At 39.3% G+C, this 24,065-nt stretch overlaps 1 protein-coding gene across 6 annotated transcripts in view; it reads right to left on the bottom strand.

Moving 5' to 3' along the window:
* Positions 1-24,065, bottom strand: part of COL19A1 (collagen type XIX alpha 1 chain) — a 762,134-nt gene that overhangs the window by 222,572 nt on the left and 515,497 nt on the right. For all 6 annotated transcript variants that reach the window (XR_015878306.1, XM_088471134.1, XM_088471139.1 and 3 more), the window contains exons 19-20: positions 5,199-5,243; positions 290-331 (exon numbers count right to left, since the gene is read on the bottom strand). Coding sequence is in view for 5 of the 6 variants with exons in the window: in XM_088471134.1 (XP_088327260.1) it covers positions 290-331; positions 5,199-5,243 (87 nt within the window). In the remaining variant the exon portion in view is untranslated. The remainder of the gene's footprint in view (positions 1-289; positions 332-5,198; positions 5,244-24,065) is intronic.

The following is a 24,065-nucleotide window of genomic DNA, read 5'->3' as shown; positions in this document are numbered from 1 at the left end:
TAGCAATATTTATAAGGCAAAATCTGACAATAGTATATTTGCTCTTGTTCACTTCTTAAGAAACAACATAGTTTTTTAGATGGCTTTTATGATCATGAGCCATGCAGAACAGCATCCACACTAGGCTATTTTGTTTCAAAGTAATGATTTCACAGAAAGTCATTTGCCTGTATTTATTAGCTTTGTTCCAGCCTGCTCTGCTGGCTAGGCACTAAACCTTATGGATTTTATGGCACCTACTTCACATGCTGTACAATTTGAAACCTAATTTGCGCTGTTATATAATTACCAATCCTGGCAGGCCCGGCAATCCTCTTGGACCAGCGTCCCCCTACAAATCAAAACAATAAAAATAAAACTGGAATAATTCTTGTAAAAAACATTTACGAAGTCTCTGCGAGCTTACATTTACAAAAAAAGCTTAAACTAATGTATTTGGAGCAGGGATGATAAGCACTGTAATTTCTATAATGAGGATGGGTTAACTGTACAAAACAATAATAAATGACACATTAAACACTAATCAAGCTCTTGCATTGGACAAATTAGAATTCATCATAAATATGCATTTGTTGTGAAACAGCAGTAAACGTAATAAGGATGAGGCTGATAAGATCATTATTCTTCCAAGCGGTAAACTCGCTGTATTTACTTATCTTGTGTTGCTTTAAATCCACAATTTACTTACAGACTTGAATCACTGGGCTTATGTATAATTTATCAACAGCGCTATAAGTTAAAACACAGTGTGAAGGGCTTTGTGTAAACAGCACGTGGCAAATCAAATCTGCAAAAAGTAATTTGTGCTTTTAGACAACCACTTTATTTTTCCATGTAAAGTGCATTATTTTGCTGACACATTCTTACACCTCTGTTTTGAACAGTACGAATGACAACATGTTTGGAAAACAATTTATCAAAAGTTGCTTACTGTAGTTATTTTAAAATGCAAATGAGACTCCTGATTCAAATGCTTGGGAATGAAAAACCAGACATGTTTTAAAAAAAAAAAAAAAAAAAAGACAAACTCATTTGTCAAGTTTCATCTGCTTTATTACATAAAATCATGTTTCTGTAAAATATATATTTCTAATGTGAATGTACATTTGTCAACTACTCATTTACATAATGTTTAACTTTTTTCATTTATTATATATTTTTTTAGATATTTTGGACAGGCACTCATTTACTTTAAACCTTTTTCTGGGCACAGTCATTTTAATAACGATAAAGGTCAATAATTTTTGCGTAAAAGCATAAAGACTATCAATAATAATAAAAATACAACTAAGTTACTACTCAATGTTATTATTTTATTTGGTAGATTTTTTTTCTCTTTTAGTTTTTATACTTTATAGTGTATGCAGAATCCGTTCCAGCTCAGGACAATCTACGGTACCTTTAAAAAATTAGTTCAGAAACCAATGGCTTATATTGTATACACACTTAACCTCCATCTGGTAAAATGTATTGACAAGCAGAGCAACAACATCTTTTTTGGCAAATTATGAATTTTATTCCATATGATGTATTGCAATGTTGTAGTGTCCTAACCGTGCTTCTTAATTCATTTTTAAAATACAAATAGATCACTGGAACATTTACAAAGTTAATAGATGGCAAATTTGTTGTATTGTAGTAGTCCCTTCTATAGGCAAATTATAGTTTAGTAATTGTACATTTTTGGATGGCTCTTCTGTTTGTAGTTATTTGACCTGTTTTTCTTTTGGATCCAGATACCTTACTGCAATATACCATGGAAGTTTGAAATTGGTGTGTTTGTGTTTTAAATATGGTTCCGTTTTCCCTTGTGAGTGTGTAGAGCTGTCAGAAATTGAATGGTTACCTGAATATTAGTAGGTTAAATAAAGTTGGCTGTTTAATTATACAGCACCCAGTATGCAAATACCCTTTGTCCAGTTTACAGGTCCAAAAAGCTTGAGTTTAAAAATTATAATTAGTGATCACTCATAATTCCATAACCAAATGAAAACCTATGTAGAAGGCAACCTGGTAATGTGTAACAGAACCGAAACATTAGCAGCATGCTCCCAGTCACAGAGGCTGATATAGGTCTTCAGGAGAAGGCTTGTCTATTATTTCCAAGAGGGCAAATTGGGAGAGCTTGTCTGTAAAATAGTGGAGAGGACAAGACACTGGAAAATTCACCTGCTTGTTGTTGCCAGTGGGTGTATGAGGGGCTTCATTGTCTACTATAATAGTGTGGGGAGAGAAGATGGAGGTCACCTTTCCTGTCTATACATACTTACCTACTCAGTCAGAAACTTCAAGAGATTCCAGAATTTTCTTCCAGTCCCTAAGGCCCACTGAATGATGGCTGGTTCTCCCACATCCCACCTACTTTTGAGTGAAATGGGCAGGATGGGAAGAATAATGGCAGGAAGTATGGGTCCATGGTGAGGGGTCGGATCCAATCTCCATAGACTCACCATATCTGACATTATGTTGTGAGCCAGCTAGACCTAATGACAAGAAGAGTCTAGCCTTGCCGCCATTAGCGGGGTTTCTCCCATAGAGGTGAATCTCAGAGATGGCATGTATGATGTGCTGTAGTGCATTTTATAATTCAATACCAATAATACTGTCATTCTGCAATCATATACTACCTTGTATGTTGTTTTGTGTCAGATATATATATATATATATATACATATATACTGTGATACTGTATGTATGTATATATATATATATATATATTGTACACAGTGTGTATATATATATATATATATATATATCAAACTTTTTAACACTTTAAAGGGACTATTCTTGATATCAAATAAGGAGCCACTGTTTATTTTTTTGTGTCACAAGCTTTTCATGGAGTGGTCAATAAAAAGTAGGCTGTTGGAATCATTTAAAAGCAAAGAATATGACAAACAATCCTTGCGCCAGTCCTTTTCCAATAAAAGTTCACTGTATAAATTTCAGGTGAGGAACGATTTTGGGATAACCAAATCTTCTTATATGGTTAGATGTAATGGCTCCATAGATATAAAACCAAAAGAATATATAGAAGACTGTGTTAGAGAATAAACTAAAACAGATAGCTTGTCAGTAAGACCTCAGAAGGAAACCATTAGAGAGACCCTTCAAACTGTAATCCTCAGGTGTCAGACAAGAATTATATCACCCCACACAGTGTCTCATTATGGCAATCAATGCTCACATGATTGCTACCTGTGAACAATGTGTGTAAATCACTTCAAGGTTTCTTTACCCATAGAATTTAGGATGACACAGTGTATGTTGCTCACATTAAAGCTTACTTGGAACTGGTGTGTAGAAAACTTATAAAGGTTTCTTTCTCTTCTTAAATCAGCAATGATCCCAAAAAGGCGCCCAGAAGTAGGAAAGAAACTGAATATGGTGTAATAGGTCTTGGCAGAAAAATTTAATAAAACATTGAGTACAAATATAAATATAAAAAGTGGGGATTAACCTCTGTACCAGATAGATGGTAAACAGCGTTCACATAGATATGTACACCAACAGAGAGGTGAAACCCGGGTAATCCACCGTTGTGAGTACATACAAAGGATCCAGCCCCAAGTACTGGGGAAATCCTCTACCGTCACTCCTATTGGAATCATTCACATTTGTCCACGTTTTTTCTTTTTACTGACACCATTTGTAGAACATAGTAAATAATAAGAATTGTTGTAAAGGGGCCTATCCATTACCCAACTTTGTTCACAAAGTCGGGTAATGGATAGACTGCAAGGACCAGCGATGCGCGTGCACGCTGGGTCCTTGCCGACCCCGACTATCTACTGAACATGCCCGTCAACCTGACAACGCTCGTCAGGTTCGGCATGTTCAGAGAAAAGAGGTCGGGCTCCTGCACTAAATGACGTTCAGTGAACGCTGTTCAGTGTGGGCACCACACCTCGGTGACCTGAAGGTCTGAACACTAGACGTTCAGTCTTTCAGGGCACCTAGTGGATAGGTACCTTAAATCTTTTTGAACATGCTCGCAAAATAAGTTCTACATTTCTTTTATATAATTTTAAAAATTTGCTGCTGATTCTGCTCTGTGCGGTGGCCTCCAATTTCTCTTGACTATCAGCACTAACTGATACAGGGACAGATTTATTTAAGTGTGAAGTCACGTTAGAGCCAATGTGCATTTCTAGGTATTACGGTATGGTATAGAAAACATCCCTTATTTATTGTATATAAAACATCCCTTATTTTTGTGAGCAAAAATATAAAATGTTTTGTAACAATCATTTCCCACTGAGATGCATCTTGCAAGACTGTTTCGGTACCAAAAGCTTAATTGAGTCTCCCCTAGAGTATAGATTGCAAATACTGGTTTGCAAATACACCTTATTACTTTTTAATTCATAAAATTAGCTAAGATTGCAAAGTTGTGAGCAAGGCAAAAAATAATCAACTTTTCACCTGGATAACCCATATTGCAATAAAGGCATAGGCATGCACCGATCCTGACCGTGTAACTGGGGGCCAGGCAACAAGGCAATGACATCAGCAGGTGCTCCAATCGACTGCCGCTACATCATCAACTGGCCCCCAGGAAGAAGTGAGTGGGCCAAGCTGGGGGTCATGGTGGTATGGGGCCATGTCTAAGCCACGTACACACATAAAGAAAATCCTGCGCATGCCTATGAATAAAAGGGTGCAAATATTTTTTTTACTTTGATAGCAGTGTTAGAGATAGCAGGGACAGCTGCTTTTTGGAGCTACTGTCCCCGCACTGGAGCAATATTGAATTGCTCTGGTACATAAGTATCCACCACCACAACACACGATATCCAACACGGTTGGATACTTAATTACTGGGGGCCACACAGCCCTTGTTGATGAATAGGCCCCCAAGGCTGGTACTATCCTGGGAATGGTGGACTACATAGGAGCTAAATGAATTACACAAATACTGCTTAAAATACAAAAATAGCTATGAGGAAACTATTCTATATGAAAGGCACTAAGGACGAAAACAGCTGTGTCTACATAGTGTTTTAATTCTACAATGATTTACAGAGTGACTTTATACACTTGAATAGAGCCACCCGCGGAGCAAATTCTGCCAGAGAAAAGACATCACAGGAAAAAATAAGCAAAGTACAATTACTAGACATTTTCCATAATAGAAATAAAATGGGAAAAAACATTTTCAAACAAACATTGCTCTTATGCTCTATGTAAAGTGTTACCTTATCTCCTTTTTGACCAGAAATTCCATCATGTCCTTGTAAACCCTAAATAAAAAGTGCACCATTTAGTAAAAGTATTGCATTTTATATTAATACAAAGCACTAGGCAGCAATAATTTAGTACTAATTAAAAATGAAAATAAAAAAGTCACCAAAGTATTGCAGAGAGCAGTCATTTTTCTTCACTTATAATCCGAGTTAAAATGTTAATAAAAAAGAGGTGATATGATTTACTATCCTAAAAGAAACTGCAATACAGTAACTCTCTTTAAATCACTTTACATTTAACATGTTTACTATAGTCTCAGTGACTGTATAGTAATCACTTTTTACAAGTACACAGGTCATTATGAGAAATTAAGATCCCTTTTATGAACCTCTTTGACCAGGATTTTCAATATCTTTTCAGTAAATAAATCACACATTTCATCATTTAAGATACATAACGTGTTTTATTCTTGTCTGATATCTCAATGGAGACTGACTTTTTGTGACTTCTGGGCCTGATTCACTACCGATCGCAACTGCGATTGCAATAGCGATTACGTATGCAGTTCAACTATGCTAATCCATTGCGATCGCTATGCCACCGCAGCACAACATAAGAACGTCCACTTTACCTTACACACATCCGTAATGTTTAGCAAGACTGCGAAACCATCCGTACAATCGAGTACCATCGCAGTCTCACGCACACTTGCACAAGCTCTGACCTTACCTGCTAACCTCGTTGTATGCTATGAGTCCTCAAGCTGCATATGGCATCGCAGTGGATAATTTATGCACGCCCCTGCAACGGCGGCCAAACGTACTGGCACCCTGAGTTTTACCGACAAGCCCCCCGTCACCACCCACAAACAGCATTTCCTATCAACCACCCTGCGATGGGTCTTTATAGTCACTGCAATTGCAGTCCCGATTGCAGTGGCCGGTTTGCGCATGCAAACTGCGATTAATACGCTTGCGCAGCACACAGCAATTGGCCGATTGTGTGAGTATTAGCAACTGTGATCCAAGCTCAATCAGGTCCTCTGTACCCTTATGCACTCTTATGATATCACTGAACCAGCAGCAAAAATATTTCAACATAAATATATACTGAAAAAATATAATCTCTTCCAAAGTATCCTAATGATTTTAAAGCTAGGTACACACTGGAGCGAAAGGCATTCATTCTGGTAACGGAACAAATGCCCATCAGCAGTGATTGTGCGTCCACACTGGACGACTTTAATGAAGGATGTAATGATCACCGTTACGTCATTCATTAACAATGCATTGTCCGCTAGCAATATTGCTAGGTTTGATGCGCAGCACATCAAACCTGGGGACCGTCACTAGCGACTGCAGGAGTGTGCACACATGCGTACACACTGAGCAATGCAGGCGATATGTTGTTTTGAAACGGCATATCGGCTCGACATCGCTCCAGTGAACCCATCTTAAAAATATACAAAATATTTAATTCACTTTATTTAGATGATCAAACCACTGCACGGAATAAAAGCCTAGACCATACAAATACACATACAGTACATATACAATTACCTCATAATAATTCTCAAGTGTCCCACTTCAGAATCTTACTTAATGATAGGACCCCATGTTTTAGTTCCCTCAACCACTGATATGTTCTACCCTGGAAATGTATTGCAGGCTGTACATACAAAACAAGTGTAGGAGGTACAAACAGTGCCTTTTCTCTTAGGAAGTATATCCCAGTTGTTTTGCAGTCATTTGGAAAGATAAATGGGAATCCAGCAACTCTTCATATATATTATGTAGGTACAGTAGCAAGATAGCTATGCTGCAGATAAACCGAGAATAAAAACAAAAAATATGCACTACATAAAATTAAAGGATTTACTTTGATAGGATGTCAGTCACCTAGTAGATTTCTCAAATATGAATTAAGACTTTTCATTCCAGTGTGTAATATAGTCATTTAGATTTCTTAAATAGGGATCAACAGTTCTCTATCCAATGTAAGATCCTGGTTATCATACCAGCATCATGTAAACACATCTTTTAAATTCTCCAGTTTATTTTAGATCAAACAAGTTAAATAAATGGTCTAAATATCCAGAGTAAACTAATATCTTAGATATACAGTAGGAAATGATTCCAGTTTATCTGGTACAGGTTGAGTCTCCCATATGCAAAATGCTTGGGACCAGGGGTATTTTGGATAACGGAATATTCCGTATTTTGGATTAATTGCATACCATAATGAAATATCTTGGGAATAGGACCCAAATATACACACAGAATGCATTTATGTGTTATATACACCTTATACACACAGCCTGCAGGTAATTTTATACAATATTTCCAATAATTTTGTGGCTCAAACTAAGTTTATATACAGAAATGAAATTAATTTATGTTTCATATACACCTTATACACACAACCTGTAGGTAATTTTATACAATATTATTAATAATTTGTGCCTTAGACAAAGTTTGTGTACATTGAACCATCAAAAATCAAAGGTTTCATTATCTCAGTCATGCCAAAAAAATTCTGTATTTCGAAATATTCCGTGTTTCGGAATATTTGGATATGGGAGACTCAACCTGTAATGGTAAATAGTCAAAATTATTGGTTTTGATTAAAAGTCCAAATTAATTCTTAATGAGTATTTCACAGACATCCTGCCAGCGTCATCAGAGGCATGTCAAATATTTGGTTGATGCTTCTTTATCATTCCCAGTTCATCTGCGCCACAGAGAGCTTCTTACTGACTGTACATAAAACACAAACTTCATTCCCCAATAATACCCTTACCAAGGAAAGCATTATTTCTGCCAGGTATATCTAGACCCACACTCAGAGGTTTGATATCTCATTCTAGCATGACAACTGTACACTTTGGGCCTGATTAACTATAGTAAGATGGCTCACTTTGGTGGATCTGGAACATGCTGTCAACAGCCCTAGACTCTATGCCCAGGCAGAAGAGTAGCGTGGAACCATGGCGCCAGGAGAAAGTGCATGTCATAGCGCCCTCACACCTTCCCCATACTGAACTGTGAAGTGGGGTATGACCAGCCTGCGGGGGAATACTGAAGTGAAGAGAAAGACAAAACAGCAAACAGTGGCAGTATCACCCTCAAACTCATACCTTATAATTTTAAAGTTTAGGATTGTACCTCAGATGTGTCACTTTTAAGTCCATTGAAGCACAATGAATGAATGAGGAGAGAAGGAGAGAAGGGATCAGAGAGAACATGCCATTCGATCAGAGAGGGGTGGTGACAGAAGCCAATAAGAATGGAGTGGACAGGGGCAAAGAGCCGATCCTAGGGTAGATAAGGGAGGGAATTAAAGAGGTGAGAAGTGAATGTAATCAATCTGACAGGAAAGGGGAGGTGACAGAAGATGATCACAGTGGAGGGAGGGCCGGAGGGGAGGTAATCTGGGCAGCTTGAGGGAGCATGAAATGTAGAAACGGATCTCAGATCCATAACTTATTTAGGGTATAGAGCAAACAAACCGAGATAAAACTAAGAGGCAGCAGTCATACTGTGCAGCGCCCCATGAACCCTGAATGGCGGCCTCTGTCCATTTTGGCGCCCGGAGCTCATGCTCCACTGGAACCACCCTTGCTACTCCCCTGTGCCCAGGACACAAGATCAATACACCTTTATCGAATCACACTTCCTAGTTTCACAACAAAGTCAGAAGTAAAGCCTTAAACAGTGGAAAATATAATTTACTCAGAGCCTAATGCTGGGTACACACTACAACAACAGATCGGTCAGTAGACCAATCCTCCATCCGAGCAGCCAATTGATAAACTATACATACTTAACAATCGGCCTCTCAATATCACAACTGCCCACCCAGTTGAGATGTCAGTGTCGGTGGTACTTGCAGCCAGTGAACCACCAGGTGTACAAATATATATTTCACATACAATATATCTGCATCGGCTGTGTTGCAGGGCTGACATGATATGTCTGTGGACATCATTGTTCACAGATATATCGAGTGAACACATCCGCTGATACACTTGTGATAAATCGTTCATCAAACAAATGGTATATATCGACAAGTGTGTACCCAGCATAAGCTGCCATCCTGCTTCTACTGCCGTGGTTCTCAAACTCAGTCCTCAGGACCCCAAACAGTTCATGTTTTCCAGGTCTCCTCGCAGGTGCACAGGTGTATTCATTACTCACTGACACATTTTAAAATATCCACAGGTGGAGCTAATTATTTCACTAGTGATGCTGGAAAACATGCACTGTTTGGGGTCCTGAGGACCGAGTTTGAGAACCTGTTTTCTACTGCATTCCCTTGATGCTGGAAAACATATTCCCAACAGCTTCTATTTAAACAGGGCAGCAACACTTAGGAGCACTTGGTGAGTGTACATATAAATAACTCTTCCTTTGTGCTGGAGGTTTGGCCTGCTAACCATCCCGGGCCACTCAGTGAGGTCCATGCTTATGTACTTTGTACCTGCTGCCCTGCTCAGTACACTTGAGAGTGGTTAGTTATGCCACTGAAATGTTACATACAATATCATTAGGTCCCAGAGAACTAGAGAACCTAGAGGCTGAATGAAATCAGTTGAGCTTACACAATGGCTATCTCCACTGAATTTTGATGACAAACATATTTATAACCTCTTCAGTTACAAAATCAGTGACAAAACTAAGTGATGGGGGGGAGGGAGGTTGGCAGTACATTTGCTCCAGGTTCCAGATTTAGGGTAGGATGTCAACTGGGGTGACAAGAAGGGAAGGTTCCTATGTCGGATTACCCACTAGATGCTCATGAGGACACCAGCCACCTCCGGCATGTGTCTTTGGTCACCCTTTGTAGCCAGTAGGAGCCATTTTGTATTTTGTTTGCTCCAATTTGGTTGCCTAGCAACCTGGGACAGCAGACCCAACTCGTTTGATATGTCCACTGTTCATTGCAGGCTGATAGTACCCCCTATTACTGTCAATTTGTTTACGACCTCTTGGAAGATGGAGGGGCTGATTTCTGGTAAGTAATGCAAACAGAAGATCATCTCTTCTCAGAATACACAGGACTTAAGGTGGGTCCACACCAGACAGATATATCTGCAGATCGAGTGATCTGCAAATATTTGTGCAGATGATGGTCGTTCATACACACTGAACGTACATCATCTGCATGCTGCAGCGGGTACCGGCGGCTGGGGGGGCGGGTAGGGGGTGTGGCCTAATCACAGAAGGCATGGCCACGCCCCCTTAAAAACATTTGCGGCGCTGGGGAGGGGGCGGTGCGTGCCCCTCAGCCCGGGGCACAGCCAATGGGGGGGCGCAATCAGTGTGATCACTCCCCCCTTTGGCATAAGAGACTGCTCGGGCTGCTGCTTTAGCAACTTTGACAGTCTACCAGTGCAGCCCAGCACACAGCAGCATGTGCTGGGCTACTGTGGATGGGGAGCTGTGCCGGACTCAGGTAATTAGTACCCGCTCGCGGCTCCCCTCCCTCTCTGCACCCCTGTGTACGGGCGATCGGATGATCGCCCGTACACACTTGCCGATGGACAGATTTGTCTGCAGACATATCTGTTCATCGGCTGTGCAGCACTGCCAATGCGATATGTCTGTGAACGACGTTGTTCACAGCTATATCGTCTGTACACACTGGCCAACGGGGGCACGATATATTGGCCGATCAATTGATCGGCCAATATATCGGCCAATGTGTACCCAGCATTAGAAGTTAGATTTTGCTGTGCAAACCATAAGCACAGCAGAAAGGACAATAAGGGAAATTGGTAAATAACTATGCTACTTTCTAAGGCAAACAATTAAAAAAAAGTTTTATGCAAGCATGTAATAAGTTTAAACAAAAATCCCATTATTAAAGTAGGTTTTTGGCACTGAAATAAAGTAAAACATTAACTTTATATCATAAATATTTGGCCACTGGGGGATACACTACACTCTTTTTATGAACAAGTGTGTTCAGGTAGTGTGTGTGTTAGTGTGCCTAGCCGAGTCTTTGCCCTGTGTGAAGAAAAGCTTAGCTTTCTCCCTACTTGAAATTATGTATTTTCTTGAGCAACAATCTTTTTATCAGTGCTCTCTATTCTAGATAAAAAAATCAAAAGCAAAACACATATTTCTAGTAAACTAATTATTAATAAAGAACACAATTTGAGGGTTTCAACTTTTTATTTAAATATTTGACTTGAAGTCTGTATCTATTATACAGATTAATTAGTTCACTTTTGTGTCCTTAGTCATTATGCCACTTAGGTGTAAACTACTATGTATTGATCCCATTTTAACAGAACAGCAAAAAATTAGCGTTTACAGGATACCAAAGTATTGTTTGCTTTTTTCCCTTTTAAACTGAAACACAATAGCTAGTGGATTAAACTATCAGTTGCACCTAGTACTACAATAATAATTACCTAATTTATTATTCATTATTGGTTATTCATATAGCACCGCCATTTCCAAATAATATTGAACCAATCACACCATCCCTTTCCTATTGTACGTATTGCCAGTATGTTTATGGACTATGCAATACTAGATTTTTGTTCCATGTATCACAAGCTAGTTGCCATAATAATATGTTTTTAAAGTTTTATTAATACTGTATTTCATTGATTACATCAAATAAACTGGTAATAATCCGAAAGACAGTTCTATAGGACATGCACATTTGTAGTGTAGAGGGGACTGCAGCAAGTTTAGCAAATGGTTGAGTCTGCCATATCCAAATATTCCAAAATACAGAATATTTCGAAATACAGAATTTTTCTAACATGACTGAGATAGTGAAATTTTTGTTTTTTGATGGTCCAGTGTACACAAACTTTGTTTAATGCACAAAATTATTAAAAATATTGTACAAAATTACCCTCAGGCTTGTGTATAAGGTGTATATGAAACATAAATGAATTTCATGTATGTAGACAAACTTTTTTTGAGCCACAAAATTATTTAAAATATTGTATAAAATTACCTGCAGTGTGTATAAGGTGTATATAAAACATAAATGCATTCTGTGTGTATATTTGGGTCCCATTCCCAAGATATTTAATTATGGTATGCAAATACGGAGTATCTCGATATCCAAAAAAAAACCTAGTCCCAAGCATTTTGGATATGGGAGACTCAACCTGTACCTTGCACATGTTTGATAATTATGCAATACAAGTAAATGTTTCCCCAATACTGAAATACACTGTTTGGAGTGTAAGGAAGGAATATTTTCTGCATTTATCATGAATTGTTTAATTTTAATTACAATACTGTGCTGCAGCAGTCAATGTAATTCTTTTTAATTAGCTTTCTATATGGTAGTAACAGCATTCTTCTTTGCATAGCACATTTTTGTATTCCTTTAAAAATGTAGTTACTTTAGTGTGGCTCACCATTGTAACCACTTTGCAATTGCTTGGTTTTCATTGTTCACACATGAACAACCTTTTTGAAGGTTCAAAAGACAGATCCCCAATTATTCTTTACAAATGCTGCATCTTATTTGATTTACCTCATTTTGTTACAAGCCTTTAAATTATGCCTCTCTTTTAACAAGTCTCCAAATCATCACACATCCATGATGACAATGACCTATGCTTTGTACCAATCAATCAAGCGCAGTAAGTCATAATCACTGTTGCATTATTTAAAAGAGCAGACGACAAAATTACAATTACATATAAATGTGTATGCTGCAATGGCTCATTTTGCTTGCTCTAAATTATACAGTATTTTATTAAAAATACAGTAATGTATCTATACATTACAGTTTTACACGTATATTACAGACAATGAATTCAAACCACCACTAGAAAACTAATCAATAACATTTACATATATATATAGAATTGTTAAAGTAATTAAGAATAATTAAAAAGGCTAAATGTACATAGACCCTATTTAAACATTTTCCAGAATAAAATCTAGACTCTTAATTTAAATAATAACAAACATTAAGAAACATATTCACTTCTAATTACTGCCCCTTTCCCAGCTGTGTTTTACCCCTCATTATGATAAGTTTTTTTAATTTAATGATGTACCTGGCCACTGACAGTAGGAGCCGAACTGTACATCATCACTATAATCACTGGCCAGTGGTTATAGTAATAAATTACAGTTCGGCTCTTACTGCCGGCCTGTTTTAATGGCTATTCAGACCAACATTTCCATACAGTTCCATCTCTCGGCACAGTATAATCCAGCCTACTATAGCACTATAATCACCCATATATCATATAATATGTGTGTGTTTGAGGGGGCATATAAGATATATAAGATGAAGGATTGGAAATATATTTAGGGAGGTACTAAAGAGATATTACAGTAACAACCATTATGTCCAGAGATATTTAAGTAAATCAGTGCACAATTGTCTAATTGTATACAAAATATGTAATTTCATGCATTTGGTGATATTTTTGAACATGCTAATCAGTGCCTGATTACTTAGTATTTGTATGTATTGTCAGTGTTTTTTAATGATATTTTATGAAATTATGATACTTTCTGAAATAAAAAAAGGCGCCGGTACTCACCTAAGCTGCTGAAGGTCATGTGGCCAGGTTAGTGTCTCCCTGGTTTATTAAGTAGCTGCAATTGTAGTGTTGCTATACGTCCCTATTTTCCCGGGATTGTACTGGAATTGGGTTTGAGTCCCGGTGTCCTAAAAACTGTCTTCAGAACACCCAAATGTCCAGGTTTCATGGGAGGGCTGCTCAGAGCCGGCCCTAGCTAATTTGGTGCCCTAGGCAAAATTTTGACTGGTGCCTCCTAGCAGATATCACCTGAACCCCCCCCGCAGTAATGATTAAAACCCTCACAGCCGGGGGGGAGGGGGAGAGGGCGATGATGCGATTCGCGCTAAATTGCATCGTCGGGGCCCTGCCCCCTGCTGCACAATGCTGAAATCAACATTTAAAATGTGTGATGCCTCTATTTGTTTAATGTCACAGTACATACACATGCTCCATAATACACATGCTGTGACACAGTACATATATATGTATCTTTAACTGAGAACAGGGACATTCTTGTGCCGGAGAAGCCTCTGAGAATGGGGACCAGATCAGTCCTTGCAGCAGTCCAACAGGACCAGGAAAAATCATATCTGCAGAACCTCATGGCTCATTGTCATGCAGCTGGCACTAGAGGCTCTGCACCTACCATACAGCACACAGTGCACATTATTATTATAGCACATGACAGAGAGCCCTCCTCTGCACCCTGGCATAGGACTACAGTAATGTCAGCCATAGAAGTACAACAAACTGGGAATTCAGACTGCTTTTGGAACATTGTGCATGTGTAGGTGAGTGTCCCTTCCTTGCAGCATTCTCTTATCTCCCCCCTGCCCATATATGAAGCTGTCACTGTCAAGAAGATCTGACAGTTCTGCTACAATACATTTAACCCCCTCTGCCCCCCCTTAGAGTGCAGTTCTATTAACCCATATTGAACTGTGTGGTCTTTACAGACCGACACACATAACAGACCTCTGACATCCTGCACACAGCCTCCTATTCTTATACAGGACAATATAAGTTGTTGCTGGTACCTGTATAATGTAAGTTGTTGCTGGTTGCAACAGAAGGCACAGTGACTGAAATGCATGCCCATTTCCCCAGTTAGTGATGGGGTAAATGGGGGCAGTGGATACACTGCATCACAAAAGCAGAAGTAGAAACATTCCTCTTCATAGAAGGTTTCCCCAGCAGTACTGCACTCCACTCACTGTTTAGCCGTGAAGCTGTAGCCAGACACTGCTGGTGCTGGGGGGCCCTTGAGGGGGTTGCTGAAGAACAATGCATTTCCTTGTAAGTTGCATGTATCCTGAAGAGTACAGAGAGGAGGAATTACCTTCAACACCCCCTCCACTTGCCTGATCAGAGAGCTGAGCTCTTATCAATCTCTGCAGCAGCCAGCAGAGCGTGGAATGCCCCCAGGAATTCCAGATGCCCTAGGCATTTGCTTAGAATGCCTATGCCTAGGGCCGGCTCTGGGGCTGCTGGAGGAGCGCCGCTGTCACAGAGGGTAGAAGAGGCTGCACAGGAGCGTAGGATGCTTCTAAGCTGTCTAATGGTCCCTGGTGCCCAGTCACGACCCCCAACAAACAACCATCAGTCAGGACTGAGCCCGCAGCAGCCTGAACCCGGAAGTACCTTGCATTCTCCCAAAGTCACACAGCCAGGGTGGATTGGCTATAGTGCTCTCCTGACTACAGGACAGGACCCAGCTATAAACCTTCTTTCAGATAAAGCGGGGTGTAGCAGCTGGATCGACCAGCAGCACAAGTACTCCTATCTACCAACCAAAGACCTGTGGACCAACTAAATTGGGGGATCAGGTAGAGAGCATACACGTGCTCTCCCCGTTACACTGCAGCACACATTCCCCACTGGCTGTATACTCCCACAGCTAGACACACCAGTCAACAGTGTAACGCTGAATACTTCTAAGTACACAAGCTCCGGTACCGTGGACATATTCCGCTGGGCACTTGTCAGTAAGTACTTATTAGCTGAATTGCTATAATCCACCATCTCCCATCTTGGGTTTTAATAGATTTAAATCAATGTATCGATGTATATAAATGCATCAATACTTTGTGAAAATGTGTCCCGGATTATTATTTTTGAAACATAGCAACCCTATTTAATGGATTAGCTTTTGATACAAGTTCCAGACAGTAGTGTTAATATACTAGCAATGATGATTGAGCTTAATTTTTCCAGAAATAAAGGTACTGGTACTCAGAACTACTGAGTACCATCAGAAGAAAAGCACTGTGCATTACTAATGTGTAAATCTCTGATTAAGCAGGTACTGTCGTATGAAACTTCTCAAGACCTAGCCAGTCTGCCTCTGAATATTGTGCATTTGAAAAAAAAACACTAATCCTAAAGCACAGGTTGTCTTACGTGAGGAATGATCAAACATTTTTTGTATAAATAAAGAAGAGTTTCCATACCTTAAATTTTTTTTATATATATTTTGAGATATTTAACATTGTGTTTGAATTTGCTGTGCAGTATATTGAAAGCTTTTGTTATCTGTTATCACTTTATTATTGCCAACATTATTTCAAACTTAGTGACCCTTAAAGAATAACAATGAAAGAAAGATTTTAAATGGACTTTTCATCACATTTATGTTAGGAGTCATTTGGTTTATAGTCCGTTTTTATGACTGTGATGTGATTTTTTTTCATCTATACTTGATTGTTTTGCAATTATCTGCAAAACTGTATTACATTAATGTTACATTGCTTCCTTTTGAGTATTTATGTTATTTGCTAAAAAGTGTATTTGTCAAATTAATTGCTCACCAGTATATGAGTATTTCCCAAAGTACTGCCATTATTTCTGACATACTGTCTGCTATACCAGTTTCTGGGTGTAATATTGAAATGATAATGCTGCAAGGGATTAGTGGACAGTGTTTAGGGTTAAAGCAGAGAGTGGAGTATTTTATATTGATAGAAAATGTAATTTGTATTCTGCTTTAGGCAATTAATGTCAGAATTTTCTCAATGTCACCTTCTTGCTAAAAATTTGTTTTTGCCAAATTGGCAGATTTTTTTCTACTTGCTATTTAAGAAGAATAACACAATGTCACCCAAAGTTGCTGCCTAAAGCAGCACAAAAAGCATGCACTTTGAAATTCAACCATCCTTAAGTAAAAATGTATGTTCCAATGTACTAAAATAGTCAACCAAACAAATGAAACAAAACCAGGAAGTTTCATGACATCCTGTGTCATATGTTAATGCTTTTCCCATTTTTTGCTGAAAACTAATCTCTAATAGTAAGGTCACTGCCGCCTCTAACAATTCAAATGCTTAAGTTGAATTCATTTTAATAAACATTTTTGCCAGCAACTTCTCTGGAGAAGGCACCAATCAAACCAAAGATAGCTGAAGCACTTTGCTCAGGCAGAGTGGCCAAACTTCCTGTTAACAGTCTAATTGATAGCTACAGAAATTGCTTGATTGCAGTGATTACCTCTAAAGGTTGCGCAACAAAATATTAGGTTAATGGTCCTATTATTTTGTCCATGACATTTTCATTTGTTCTATTATTTAAAATATTCTGTTGAATCAAACATCAAATGCAAAGTCTGATTTCTGTTAAATGTGGAATAAACAATGATGGATGTCAATGACTTTTGTCAGTCTCAAGTTATTTCAGAGAAAAATATGGGTTCTTATTTTGTGGAAGGGTACCAACACATTTGTCCACGTCTGTATTGTTTATGTCCTGTTAATGTACTCATAGTAACCACACAACTTCCACAGTAGGCAAGTGATTTATAGGCGAGAAGAAAAGGTCATTATTGGAATGCTCTGGTGTCATTTAGGACTATGGGCCTGATCCATTACGGATCACTATTGCGATCGAAGCTGTAATTACGCACACGCAGGTATGCTATTATAGAGATATAAAATATGGAAAAAATTAAAAGCGCTAACACACAGTTTTAAAATAAAAAATAATAATTTAATATTCCTTTTCTTAAATAGGATTTATCAGCTCTCTAGCACATAAAAAAAGCAATTTTTCTTAGACCAATAATAAACATCAATAAATGCAATTTACAAATTATTACAACAATTTGTATACTGAATAATTAAATGTATCTGAATATTTATGGCCACAAACATCTTGAATCAAACAAGTAAAGAAAACCCTATAGTACCCCTTGGTAATCTATCACATCTAGATATTTAGCACAGCTGTGTTTTAAAGATTAAATAACATAACACCTAGTAGGATTGCAACTCTGTTTCACAAGGATTTTGCCATTATTGTTTCTCCTGTAACAATGTATATAGAAGGAAATATTTATGTGTCAGTTTGTTTTAACACTACAGAGTATACTGTCTTTAGACTCTTTCAGTTCCTTTAAGAGCATGCACTTAATTGTGAAGACAGGGTGGATTCTTGGGATTCAACAACTTGTGTTTCCACAGTCAAAACAGTAGATCTTTAGTATTCACATTTAGTTAGTGCATACATACTTTAAAAAAAATCATGGCCATGAAAAAATATGTATCAAAATTATTTGTTACCATGTCCTCTTGTTTATCAGGGTTAATCGATTGACCCTGACAAACAGGAGAACGTGGTAACCAATAAATTTTTTTTAAAATTATTTAATTGATTATTCAGTATAGAAATTGTTGTAATAATTTGTAAATTGCATTTATTGACGTTTATTATTGGTCTAAGAAAAATTGCTTTTTTATGTGCTAAAGCGCTGATAAATCCTATTTAAGAAAAGGAATATTAAATTATTATTTTTTATTTTAGAACTGTGTGTTAGTGCTTTTTTTCTCTCCATATTTTATATTCCATTTATACGGGAACTGAGTAATCCCCTTGTCATTGAAAGCAGCAAACGCTCTAGTTCTATGTAAATTTTATTATTGGTGCCAACAATACATCATTTTCTATTATAGAGATTGCCAAAGCCAGCATAGAGATGCCCACTGCTGCTTTCGCACATCCGTAATACTTTGTAATCCCGTGTATATATCGAGAACATCGAGTAAAATCGGCCCCTCATGCACAATTACAACAGGTCTGACTTTACTCAGAAACTGCTAACCTCGTCGCACTCAAATGGACTAACACGCCTGCGTTTCAACGAACCGCCCCCTTTTCAACGCCTCTAAAAGCTCTCTTCCTGTCAGTCAATCTGTGATGGGTCTGCGTGGGTCTGCGTCTGGGTCTGATGGGTCTGCGATCACAGTGGTGCCTTCACACTCAACAATCGGCCATCTGCATGTGTAATCACAATAGCGATCCGTAATGAATCAGGCCCTATGATTGCTGTAGTAGTAATGGTTTTGGATACGTCCAGGGAGGTGCTAAGCAGGGCTGTAGAGACATCATGTGGACCCACTTTCCAAGGATTGCCAGCTCTCGGCTAACCAGTTTGGGGCTAGTTTAATGCTTTGGCAGGAAGACCCCACACTGTGTGTCTTCCTGCTGTTATATTACCACCCCAGCTGGTTCAGCCTGGTGCTGGTTAAACTGAAAATAGGGGGAATCCCACGCTGGTTGATCCCCAATTTTAAATGACCAGACCAGGCTAAAAGGTCCAGAGCTGGTTATGGATTTAGGGGCGACCCCACACCATTCCTTTTTCATTTTTAAATATTTAGGAGCTTTTAAACCTTTGAATCATGCACAGATCAGAGTGATCTGTGCAATGCTTATGCCAAAATTGCATGCCTCAAGCAGGTGTATTTATTTTGGGATTTGAAAGTAGTTTTTGAGGTTGATTTTATTTGATTTTCATTCTGTTAGTAAATGAGGGGATCCTGTCAGGGCCATTGCTAGGGTGTTTGGTGCTTCCCTGCAAACAATACATTTGCACCGCCTAAAAATATGTCCTCTTGACATGTCTCATATTTACCCCTTATTCACATTACGCCACACAGTAGTAGAGCCCTTTATTAACCATATTTCACACAGTAGTGCTTCTTATACGCATTATGCCACACAGTAGTGCCTCTTAAACTCATTATGCCACAAAGAAGTGCCCATTATACACATTATGCCACACATTATACCATATAGAGCTCTTTATTCACTTTATGCCACACAGTAGTACCCCTTATACACATTATGCCCCCCATACCTATCTGTTACTAAAAAGTGGACTGAGTCTAATACCCAGTCATGTTCCTGGGGCTCAGGCTATTGTCTGCCTACCTTAGGGTGTATAAAGTGAACTGGACCTAATGCCCAGTCACTTTTACTTGTGGCACAGGCAATATGCCTGCCTAACATGCCCCACGAGCCTGTGACCTGATTGTGCCCTGACACCTGGTGGTCTTGGGAGGAGGAATGATAAATTACTGGTGGCCAAGTCAGGAAAGGCTGAAGTGGGGAGCTTAGTTTAGATCTTTGCTTCCCACCACCAGCAGCAGCCAGTGGCGCCATCTTCTGGCCTATTCCATGGCTGCCGAAGCTCTTCAAGTTACGCCCTCTTCTATTGAGTGCCGCTGTACTGAAGGCTCCACTTGGTGGTGTCTGATGTCCCTGGATCCTGTAATCATCTATGTGAAAGTACCAATGATTGGTCGAGATTCAGTTTGATAGTCAATTTTATAGTCAAATTTACTTTAGTAAATCTCCAAATTGCTAAATTGAAAGAAATTTGACTACAAATACACCAAAACTCCAAAATATACCAAAATCGAACTTTATTATATATACCCCTCAGTCTCGCTAAACCCCCAACAAAAAGATGAGAAAGCAATGGCTAAATTGCAGTGACCAGATTGCTCAGATGATGGCCTGAACACTGCAGCAATGCTAGCTGGATATCTGGGTGAAATGATAATCCTATACATGTGGATACTGTGTAGGGATTATTATTTATCCACAATAGTGGATCATATCTGATTCAATTTTATCCTGTGTTGACATTAACACTAAAGTCACATAATTCTTCGATACACATTTACATTTTGATAATTACTTTTTGAGTGTAATATTAGCTAAACAAACTAATGAAAATCAGTTTTAAATTTTATATGAGAACACTGAGGAGAATGTGCAAGGACTGAATTTATTAGTAAGACATGAAAACATTTCACACAGAAGATGACTTGTTGTCTGAAACTCAGTAGGAACACCTTGCTATTTCTGTCAGTGAAGTGAAAAAAATATTTCCTGAGTCTGTATAAATGTCATCAGGACATTACTTCCACAGGTCTGCAAGCTCCTAATTATTCATGCTACTCTAGATCCAAATGGGTCAACAAGTCTTTGGCAAGTATATAATTAAAAAGTTTTGTATTAACTTGTGCTTAACTCACTATTATGTTTACCTTTATTTCCAGTTGTTTCTTTGGGTTGGGTTGGGTATTGGAGCCCCGGACTTGGGATGCCGGCTGTCAAAAGACCGACAGTGGCATCCCAATGCTGAGAATCCAGACAGGGGATACGTAAGTATGCTAACCCTCTTCCCTTCATCCTCTAACCCTAACCCTCCTTTTCTGCACTCTAACCCTCCTTTTATGCACCTGAACCCTGACCCTCCCTACTCCGCACCCTAACCATAATCGTCCCTGTTAGTGCTTAAACCTAACCCTCTCCCCTTATTGACTAAACCTAACCCTCCGACCAGTGCCTAACCCTAACCCCTCTTGTTCGCAGCCTAACCCTAGCCCCCCATGGGGTGCCTGAACCTAAAACAGCTAACAGCTAAAGGTGCTCACTATAGTTACGATAGGGATGCTGGCTGTTGGGATCCCAGCATTGGCTTCTCCACTCATGTCAGGATTCCGGACGGTCTTCTGTCCACGGTTCAGGATTCCATCACCAGGATTTCATCAGCTGGCATCCAGATGGTAGGTAATGTATCTACATGCCATCTATTTGATGTATCATTTTGTCTGTGTGTTATCTGTACACACTGTTACAAATACTGTAGTAGACATACAGAAGATATGAGGAGTCTCACTCCTTTAGTCTTCTGTTTGTCTCGCTCTTCCATTAAGACTGTAAACTCCATGTCTCCCCCTTCCCTTTAGACTGTAAGCTCCATGAGCAGGGCCCTCCTCTGTTCTGTTCTAATAACCTACTTCTCTTGCACATATGCTACACTCTAAACCTCCTCTTTGGGCTCTGTGCCCCCGGGCTCCACTCTTATGACTTATGGTGCATACACACGATCAGATTTTTCCTTCAGATATGAACGATAACGATTTAAAAATCGTTCAGTCGTTCATATCTGAAGGAAAATCGTTCATATCTGACATGCCTGAACGATGGACGATCAACGTTGCGCGTTCCCGTTTGTCAGATAACGATTTCTGACATCTGATGTGTTTGCAGTCAGACTTGGACGATTCCATTCATTTTAATGCAGTCAAAAATTGTTCAATCGTTCAAATTGTTCAAATCGTTCAAAACTTTGGTAAAATCGTTCAACTCGTTCAAATCGTTCAATCGTTCAGTCGTTCATCTGACAAATCTGACAAGTCTGACAAATCTGACCGTGTGTATGCTCCATTAGACCCGTTATATGCGCCCATGCCAATAGCTACAGGTTTCAGCTTATGCTGAACATTTTCATTGCAACCCTTGCATCAGTGTTGAGATTTGTTACATGTCCACTGAATTGTACTGTACTGTTTTACCCTGTACTGTCTTATTGTTCTGCCCTCTGTATGGCATTGTGGACCAGTTGAGGCAGGTTGGGCATGAGATCCCGGCGGTCTGGATGGCAGCAGTCACAATACCGACAGCAGTATCCTGTCAGTCAGAATCCTGATGCTTACAGGTAAGTACCCCTACCCTAACCCTTAACCCTCCCCTTAACTCTAATCCAACTTTCCCTTAGTTTACCCCTAACCCCCCACAACCTAACCCTAACCTTCACTCCACGCACCCTAACCTTCCCCCCCTCCAGCCTAACCCTAAACCTTAACTGAACCCCAATTGCTGTCATGATTCCGGTGCCGGGGTGTGACTCCCGGCATCCCGACTGCCGGGATCCCAACTACATCCTCTTGTGGCACTCTATAAATAAAGTTTATTATTATTAATAATAATAATAATAATAATAATAACAGTTTTACTGTGGGTGTCAATGTTTTTTCTAGGACATGAATATTCACCACCCACATTAACATGAGTTGTCAAATTGGACAGATCTAACAGTCTGTATGATGAATGGATTACATGATTTATGATTATTATTATTATTATTATACATTAACAGTTATTCAGTTATTTATTTATTATGCAGCACTTACAGAGAGTATTTAAGTCATTCACATAGGTCCCTGCAGGGGCATCAGAACTATTTTATGTTGGGAGAGGCAACATAACACAGTTCCGATGAACACCCCCCCTCCAACTTACAGTGGCCAAGGATGGTCAGAGACTGTGCTTTATTGCAATAGGTTGCACAGCCCCTACACTGCATCCCTCTCTCCCTCCCTCCAACTTACGGTGGCCGCAGACGGTCCAGGCTGCACAGCCCCTACACTGCATCCCTCCCTCCCTCCAACTTATGGGGGCTGTGCTTTATAACAATAGGCTGCACATTCCCTACACTGCACAGAGGATAAGGTGTAATGTGTGGTCTTTAAGTAAAAAAAACGCACATTACACCTCTTCCTCCGTGCAGTGTAGGGGCTGTGAGGCCTATTGCCACAGTATAAAGCACAGCCCATGACAATCCGTGGCCACTGCTCCTTTCAAATGTTTGGGGGGTGCGAGCTTCCCCCTTGCCCCCCCCGTTCTGATACTTATGAGTCCCTGCCACTGTGGCGCTTAAATTCTATATTCTCTATCACATGTATACATATACACACTAGGGTTTATTTTTTCAGAAGACAGTAACCAACCAGTATGTTTTTGGCATGTGGAGGAAAACCATTGCACCCGGAGAAGAACCATGCAAGCACAGACAGAACATATAAACTCCACACAGATGTTGGTTAAGAATTTAGCTCAAAACCTCAGAACTGTGAGTTAGCAATGCTAACCATTATGCCAACTATGCTCCTGTGGAATGACAATATAATGCCACAGTAATGAGGTTAGTTGATGCTTGCTGACGCATAGAAATAGCAGTCAATGGTACAACTAAAGTCATGACATATTTCATACATAAAAGCCAACTTTAGGGGTTGGTGAAGCTTAACATATGCAATAATTACAGTCCAACTTTGTCTAAATGAGCCAAACTGGCTGACTAAATTGGTGCATATATGGTCAACTTTAGCATCCTATGTAAGTCCTGATGCAGTCATTCCCATATATTCACCCAGCTTGTTTCATGTTTCGACAAAAATCCATAAAAGAAAAAGCCCACTGACTTCATTAAAATGTACAGTAGGAACAAGGCTAT

The sequence above is a fragment of the Taudactylus pleione genome, unplaced genomic scaffold (assembly GCF_031769625.1).
Source record: "Taudactylus pleione unplaced genomic scaffold, aTauple2 ptg000015l, whole genome shotgun sequence".
Taxonomy (NCBI): Eukaryota; Metazoa; Chordata; class Amphibia; order Anura; family Myobatrachidae; genus Taudactylus; species Taudactylus pleione.
Note: the sequence above shows the minus strand (reverse complement) of the source record. Positions and strands in the feature narration are given on the sequence as shown.